The sequence below is a fragment of the Callospermophilus lateralis genome, chromosome 5, assembly GCF_048772815.1.
Source record: "Callospermophilus lateralis isolate mCalLat2 chromosome 5, mCalLat2.hap1, whole genome shotgun sequence".
NCBI classification, from domain to species: Eukaryota; Metazoa; Chordata; class Mammalia; order Rodentia; family Sciuridae; genus Callospermophilus; species Callospermophilus lateralis.
This window is the reverse complement of record NC_135309.1, coordinates 18181449-18190145: the sequence shown is the minus strand read 5'-3', so window position 1 is coordinate 18190145 and position 8697 is coordinate 18181449. Positions and strand designations below refer to the sequence as shown.

At 45.8% G+C, this 8697-nt stretch overlaps 1 protein-coding gene across 1 annotated transcript in view; it reads right to left on the bottom strand.

Annotated features, from left to right (window-relative positions):
• Positions 1 to 503: 503 nt before the first annotated feature.
• The window catches only part of Slit3 (slit guidance ligand 3), a 568745-nt gene continuing 560551 nt past the window's right edge, over positions 504 to 8697 (bottom strand). Inside the window, exons 35-36 of the mRNA XM_076855688.2 lie at positions 7744 to 7952; positions 504 to 1182 (exon numbers count right to left, since the gene is read on the bottom strand). Of these exons, the coding sequence (XP_076711803.2) occupies positions 947 to 1182; positions 7744 to 7952 (445 nt within the window). The 3' untranslated portion in view covers positions 504 to 946. The remainder of the gene's footprint in view (positions 1183 to 7743; positions 7953 to 8697) is intronic.

Sequence of the window (8697 nt, the reverse complement as noted above, 5' to 3'; positions counted from 1 at the left end):
GACTTGGCTGTGGCCTCCCTCTTGCGGAAGCCCTCACTGTCTCCTCTCTTGCTATTGCATTCCAGTGTGGAGTTGGCTGGGGTGGAGGATGGGCTGGGACCCTCTGGGGAAGAGCCAGTGCCTGGGGCCTGGGGGACTGCCATGCCCTCTTCCCTCCACTCACCAGGAGGACCCAGGAGGGGCAGGGTAAGAGCAGCTGTTTCAAAACTCAGCAAAACAGGCCCAGATTAAGTGCTGGGCAAAGTTCAAACGGCCAGTCCTCTAATGGAAGCCAGGGCCATCCAGGAAGGAGAAAAGGGGTCTCCTGTGGGCTCAGACCCCGCAGGCCCCCAGGGGAGATGGGCAGTTAGCCAAACCTCCAGAAGTTTTTCTGGGAAGAGATGGGCATCTTGGGCATAGACAACCTGGGCTGCTAAAAGCTGCCTGAGTGTTTAGGAAGAGAAAAGAGTTAAGACCAAGAAACAAAGAAAGAACAATCCTTCCTCTCTCTTCCTCTTGCGTGCTTCCTGAGCAGGTAAGCAGGTCCTGTCCCTGCGGGCAGGGCAGAGAGTGCTTGGGAAACAAAGGCTCCTCTTTCTTCCTCAGGCCGGCTCTCGTTTCATTATTCTTATCCTTTTGTTTAAAACATTTTTATTAGTCTTTTTTAATCTTAAAATTTTAAACAGCTGTTTATAAAAACACAACAAATACACAACACAAAACAAACCCCGGTAAAAATAACTCACGATATAGTACATATACTCAGACGGCGTGATAGATTTATATAATAAAAGATGAAAATAGTCACTTTCCATAATAAAAATAAGTTCTATTTTTTTTTGTTTATTTTACAATATACTTAATATTCTCTTCTTCTTTTGCTTCCTCTCCTTCATTCTGAAATCTACAGGGGCCCGTGGCTGTCCCCGACCCCACAAGCTGGAGTCTGAGAAGCAGCGGGCGGGGCTCAGGAACACGGGTGGCAGCCGCACTCCAAGTGTCTCTCCACCTCCTCCACGAACGAGGAGCCGTCTGTGCACTGGAAGACGTATTTCCGCCGCTTGCTGCGGATGGGCTGGCAGCACTGGGACCCGCAGCCCCCGTGACATTCCATGATGGGCACCTTGGAGGCAGTGGCACAGGACGCGTAGCCTTTCTGGCGGCGGATGGCCTCACGGACCACCTCCCCCAGGCATGGATTCTCTGCAGAGGGCAGAAGAGGTGGGGTCAGGACACAGCGGGGCCCTGGCAGGACCAGAAGTGGTTCCCAGCTGGGCGGTTCTGGAACACTGTGGTCTGAAGACCACGTGTACTTATTCTTTCACTTGTCCACCTGCTGATGTGGCCATCTGTCCATCCATCCACCTACCCACCCACCCAGCAGCCCTCCATATTAAATGCCTTTTCTGTGCCAGGCTCTGTAGGAGTGCAACCAAGCCTCAAGCACACGAGGAAGCAGCTTAGTTCCTCCCTTCAAGGAACTTCAAGTCCAAACTAGATGAAGGCCAACTGGTGGACTGTGGCCTAAATCCTGTCCCCAGGCACGTGCTTAACAATTAAACCAACGACCAACATTCAACAAGCCAGATTTTGGGGCTGGAGTTGTGGCTTAGTGGTAGAGTGCTCACCTAGCACGTGCGAGGCCCTGGGTTCTATCCTCAGCACCACATAAAATATATATAAATAAAATAAAGGTATTGTGTCCAACTACAACTAAAAAAATAAATATTTTTTTTTTTTTTTTTTTTTTTAAAGCCAGATTCCACTTGAGACTTTGATTTTCTGGCTTCTTTGAAAATCAGAAAGTCTGGCGAGGCTGGGCTGGCCTCCCTGCTCTGTAGTGATGGGTGGGAGCCGAGGGTCTCTGGTGGGTCAGGAGATCTCCAGGCTGCCCCGGGTCCCACGGCCTCAGTGCCTGTCTCCCTTGTCCAGAGTGCAGACACTAATTACAGGATCACTTAAGTGGATATAGCTGTAATGGGAAACTGAGGTGGGATAGGTTGATATAAGAGCATATGGCAAGGGAACCTGCCCTGGCCCAGGGAGGCGTCTCTGGGAAATGACAAGGGAGTTTAGATCTGAACAGGAGCAATGGTTGATGAAGCAAAGGGCCTGTGGGGCGAGATTTCCCCAAAGGCCTAGAACTGACAGGAGGGCTGGGCAGGGGACCCTAGTCTGCTTGAACCTTCAACCTGACCTGGCTCTTCACCTTCAGCCCTCTCCTGTCCTCATGACACTGGGCTACGTCTGGAGCAGGTGCTGAGGAAAGCAGTAATGGACTCAGAACCAGGACCCTCCCCCTTACAGCCTGGGCAAGTCACTGGTCATCCTGAGCCAGTTTCCTGGCCTGGAAGATGGTGACATGTTTGCCTGTTCTTCCTACTAATTCACAGCTCTTGTGAGCATCAGAGGAGACTGAAGGAGAAAGGGCCCTCTGCATTTTAAGGCTTCAGGTATTTGAAGGTGGTGAATGGATCTGTGCTAAGCTACATATAATTCTTTAAAATCATGAGGTGGTTTAAAGATTCAGAAAGAGTCTAGTGACAATGGGTGTGCATGAGTGTGCAAGTGTGAGCAACCTGGGATGGGGAGGGAGAGTACCGTGTGTCAACATGTGACAGCTGGGGCCAGGGACCATGGGAGCTGTTCACACTACCCTGAGGACTTTCCTGTGGTTATTTAAGAATAGTTAAAAAGTTGAAGAAATGGGCAGTTTTGCTGGAGAATAGTCGTTCCACTGGATTTGACATGTGAGAGTTCTCTAGTGACGGGGGCCAGCTGCCTAGGATGCAGGTGGCAGGGAAGAGGACTTCTCAGGGTCCCTGTGGGAGAAAAACCTCCAATCACCGCAGCCAGGGGGCCACTGCCTCGCGTCACTAAGTGGGTGTTCATGAGACCTGATCAGACCACCCACAGCAACAGGGGGCTGGACGGAACTTGGCAGTGGCAAGGTGTCTCAAGGACCAACAGGTGGAAGAGAGAGAGGAGAGAGACGGAGGACAAGGGAAAGAGCTCCCTCCCCTGGGAGGAAGGTTGTTGTCGTTGTGGTTTTTGTCCCTTGTCTGTATCTCAGGGAAGTGCTGGCCTGGTGAATGAGTTGGAAGTATTCTGACCCCTTCAATTTCCTAGAATAGTTTGAGAAGAACTGTCATTGGTTCTTCTTTAGAGTTTGATCAAATCTAGCAGTGAAGTCATGAAGCCTTACTTTGATGGGGTAGGTTTTCATTACTGGCTCAATTTCCTTACTGTTTTTGGTCTGTTTGGATGATCTGGTTTTTCATGATTCAATCTTGGCAGCTTGTATAGACCCAGAAATTCACCCATGTCTTCTAGGTGGTCTATGTGCAGTCATAATAGTCTCTGATGACCCTTAGTGGTTCTGTAGCATCGGCTGTAATGTCTCCTTTTTCATCTCTGATTTTGAGTTTTTTCTTCTTTGTCTAGCTGAAGGCTTGCCAGTTTTTGTATGTTTTCAAACAACTAGTTCTTCATTTTGTTGGTCTCTATATTGCTTGTGTAGTCTCTATTTCTATCCTACCAGCTTCAAGTTCAGCTTGTTCTTATTTTTCTAATTGCTTGAGGCATGATTTTCATTTATTTGAGGTCTTTCTTATTTTGGGATGTAAGTACTTATTGCTATACACTTCCTTTTTCCTATGTCCCACAGGCTCGGGTATAACATGTGTCCATTTTCATCTGTCTCAAAGAAGTTCAAAGTTTCCCTTTTAATTTCTTCATTGATCCATTGGTTGCTCAGGACCATGTTGTTTAATTTCCATGTAGTTATAAAATTTCCAAAGTCAATCTAGTTTATTTTAGTTTTGTATTATGGTCTGGAAAGACACTTGATATCATACCTGTCTTCTTGAACTTGTTAAGACTTGTTTTGTGACCTCACGTGCTCTGCTGCGGATAATGTCCATGTGCGGATGAGAAGACTGTGTATTCTACCGTTGGATGAAATGCCTTGTGAATATCTGTTGGTTTCACTTGGTCTGTAGTATGATTTAATTCTAGTCTGCCTGTATTGATTTTCTGTCTGGATGATCTGTCTGCTAATGAGAGTGAGGTCTCCTACTACCCTGTATTGCAATTTATTGCTCTATTTCTATCTGTTAACATTTGCTTTATATATGCTCTGGTGCTGAGTGCATATATATTTACAGTTGTTACAGTTTCTTGCTTAATTGACCCTTTCATCATTATGTAATGGCATTGTCTCATTTATTAACTCTTGACTTAAAGTCTCTTTCATCTGATAGAAGTATAGCTACTCCTACTTGCTTCTGGCTTCCTTTGCATGGTATGTCTTTCCTATCCCTTCACTCTCTGTCTTTACAGGGAAGTGAGCTTCTGGTAGGCAGCATATAGTGGGGTCTTATGTTTTAAGTCTCTTCAGTCACTCTGCATCTTTTGCTTTTATTTTTGCAATGCTTGGGATCAAATGCACAACCCCATGCATGCTAGGCAAGTGCTCTTCCACTGAGTTACACCCCCAACCCATCTGTATGCTCTAATTGGGAAGTTTAATCCATTTACATTCAAGATTATTATTGTTAGGTAAGGGCTTACTCTTGCCTCTTGGTCATTTGTAGATCTTTTCTTATTTTGTCCTTTCTTTTTAGTTTACCTTTGTAGTTTTCTGTATTGCTATGATTTGATCCTTTTTCTTGTTTGTGTATCAATTATAATTGTGTGTGTGTGTGTGTGTGTGTGTGTGTGGTTACCATGAGGTAAACACAAAGACTTTTACAGTAAGAGCAGACTACATTGATCCCAACTCTGGTCACATATAAATACTCTTCTTTCCCCTTGATCCCTCAAAATTTACATCGCTGTTACTTTAATCTACATTTTTTATATTGTGTATTCCATAACAACTCATTTTAGGCACATTATCCTTGACCATTTTGACTTTAAACCTTTATACTAGAAATTTGAAAGATCTGTATACCACCATTACAATAATGAACTATTTTGAATTTGATTATAAGTTTATCTCTATCACTAAGTTTTATACTTTCATGTTTTCATTATAGTACTTACTGCCCTTCCACTTCTAGCATAAGCCCTCCCTTAAAGCATTTATTATATGATGAGGTAAGGAACGACCTCAGTTCTTCCTTGTCTAGGAATGACCTTATTTTCTTCACCGTTTTTGAAGGACAGTGTTGCTGGGTATGATATTCTTGGCTGGCCGTGTTTTTCCTCTCAGCACTTAAACAGGTCATCCATTTTTTTTTTTTTCTCTAGACTCCAAAGTTTCTGCTGAAAAATCTGCTGATAGTCTAAGGGGGAATCTCTCATGTGACTGGACACATTTCTTTTGCTGCTTCTAGAATTCTCTCTTTGACTTGTAACCACATGATTACAATGTACCTGGAAAGAAAATTTTGGGGTTGAATCTGTTTGTGGATCTTTGAGCTTCCTGAATCAGGATGTCCATATCTCTTACAAGACTTGGGAAATTTTCAGCTATTATTTCATCAAATAGGTGTTTTGTGCCTTTCTCTGTCTTTCCTCCCTCTTTTACTACCCTAATGTGGTAATTTGTTACCCATAAGTTGAGTATGCTGACTTTCTCTTCCTCCTCATCTTCTTCCTTCCCTCTGATTTGATTGTTTCAAAGTACCCATCTTTAAATTTAGGATTTTTCTTCCACTTGATATAGTCTATTGTTGAAACTCTACATTGTAGTTTTAATCTCATTCATTTAATTGTTCAGCTTCAATATTTCTGTTTTTTTATTTCTTTTAATATCTATTTTTATATCAGATCATGAACTGTTTTTTTCTGATTACATTGAGTTATCTTCCTGTATTACCTTGTAGCTCACTGAGTCTCCTTAGGCTCATTATTTCGTATTCTTTTTCATACATCCATCTTTTCTTTGTGGTCAGTTATGTAAGAATTATTCTGCTCCTTTTGAGGTGTCATGTTTCCTTGCTTTTTCATATTTCTTTTGTCCCTATATTGATTTCTGTGATCAGGTAGAACAGTCACCTTTTTTAATTTTATGGAGTAGAGGAAGACTTTCTCCTGTAGATGAGCCCTAGGGTGTCAACTGGGCAGGTGTCTTGGTTTGGTTCTAGACTGGTGCCATAGTGTGGACTCCCTGTAGTTTCTTCTTCTACATCCAGTGTTGTGATGCCTGAGTGCTTCTGGTCTCCGTGCAGGAGTTGTGATGGCACAAGTGTGGTGTCACTGAGTGAACAATGCTGGCTCTCTGGCTGAGGAGCCACGTGTGGCAACTCGTCCAGACCAGGCTCAGCCTCCCTGTCATGAAGAGTGCATTGTGGGCCCAAGTGCCAAGGGCACAGCTGCCACACTGCCCCTGGACTTGAGCAGCTGCTGGCCTAGTGCTGCCATCATTTATGTGAGTGTGAGAAATGATGAGGGATGGAGGGATGTGGTGCCTCCTGGCTCCTGGGCCAGGACACACTGTGGTAGGAGCTCAGGCCGTAGGTGTCGATGGGGGCCCCTTGGTTCTTGGCTGATAGGAGTCTTGGTTCTGAGTCCACCTGGGAAGTGGGGTGGCTGAGCAGGGTGCTCCACTCCACTCTGTATGCTGCTGGCGCTTCTCTGGTCACCAGCTCCTCCCCAACTCCCTCACCATGCTCCACAACACTCCCTTAGACATTCTAGTCAAAATGTAGCTAGACATTCTAGTCAAAATAATTCATTCATTATTTGAGTCCTTTTATGAGTTGGAAGAGGCATCTGTTAGGTAGCTCTAAGCAGTCAACTTGCTGATGTCACCCAAAAGTCTGAACTTTTAATCCTGTCTTCACTATGTTCTCACTTCATCCTCCTAATAAACCTATGCAGGGGCACTGAGTCATCTGTACTTCTAAATGAGGAATTGTGACCCAGAGAGGTAACATGTACTGCTCAAAGCACAAAAGTTCCAAATGGCAGAGCTTGGCCTTCCTCCTCATGGCCACTATGGTGCCTCCAACCGTTCAGACTCTTAGCCTAGACTTTTCAAGAGACTAGTTTATGTAGTTCAGCTTCTGAATTCTTAGCAGTGTTCCAGGCACCACATACTTTACAGCTCATGTAGTCCAACAACCGGACAAGGCAGTATGGTGACCAACACCTAAAATAGCTCCCACTGACCACCACGTCCTAGTATCCACATTCTCTATGAACTTCCCTTCCTCAGTGGATGCACTTGACCCATGAACCAAAATGGTGGTGCAAGTTCTTTTCAAGGTGAGTTGGGGACACTGAGGCTTTGTGGCTTCCTCTTTGCTCTCGATTTTTTCCCCTGTGCAGGAAGCCAGCCTCCCTGTTGTGAGAGCCCTCAAGTATCCCAGGTACAGATGTCACATAGGGAGAAACTGAGGGCCCCTGCCAACAACCAGCACAATGGAAATGCACCAAAGTGGAGGCAGATCTTGCTTCTTGGATCAGCTTCTGGAAACCCACGGCCCTTGCTGTGCTAAATCCAACCTTGGCCGATTCCAGCTAAACCGTTTTTGAGTTTCTGACCCACCCAAACCATATGAGATAGAAACAAATACTGTGGTTGGAGCTTCTATGTTTTGGGGTCAATCTGTTATATAGCAGTAGGAATCTGATACAGAAAGCTATAGAATTGCCCCCATTTTCAAGTTGAGGGTCTTGAGGCTTCGAGTGTGACTGAACCAAGGGCACATGTCACCTGAATGGCACAGACAGACTGAGATGTTCTGGGCATGGAGTCGAGCTCGGACTCCTGCATCCCTCCCGGGGCTCTTCCCATGAGCACAGTAGACTCACCTCGCTCACAGTGCTCCCCACTAAAGCCTGGCTGGCACAGACAGTGGGGCTCCCCTTGGTCTGAGATGTGGCACTGCCCGTGGTGGCACTTGAAGGCTGAGCAGGCATTGGCAGAGTCGTTCTTGTGGTCACACAAAGCCCCTCCATAGCCCTCGGCACACTTGCACACATATGAGCTTCCGGAGGCCACACATTTTCCATGGTTGCAGCTGGGGGCAGAGAGGAGGAGGAGGTGGGAACTAGAGCAGGTAACTGCCAGAAGCTTCCTGTCCAACCCAGCCAGGGACCAGGGATCCGGCACTGTGGGACCTCGAGTTGAGTGCAGCCGGGGAGCTGTGGCCCTGTGGTCTGCCTCTGCCAGCCCATGGCCGAGCATCTGTCTTTTCTCAAACTCCCTGTCCCAGTGGCCAGCTGCAACCTCCCCCAATGTCTTTTACCAGCTGTGACAACAGGCTCAGTTGCCAACAGTTTCTCTCTCTCTCTCTCTCTCTCTCACACACACACACACACACACACAGTGCTTGGAGGAAAGTTAGCTTTCTGTAAACATTTCCATGGCTCTATCATCTTTAAAGGATAACACTATTACTACTACCACTACAGGTTGAGCATACTTAATCCAAAAATCTGAAATCCCACATGCTTCAAAGCCTACAACTTTTGAGCACCAACATGATAGCACAAGTGGAAAACTGCACCCCTGACTCCGTGGGACGGGTCTAAATATATTGACTGAAACTACCTTAGGGCTGTGTATACACACTACACAGGGAGCAAATGAATTTCTTATTTAGACTCAGGTCCTATCCCCAAGATGTCTGCCAGCCCCTGTATAAGTGCATAAATATTCTGAAGTCTGAGAATACCCCAAATCCAAAACACCTCTGGGCCCAGGCTTTTCAACCAAGAGCTGTATTAACCTGTACCCTGAGCAGGTGCCACTTGCTGTGTGGC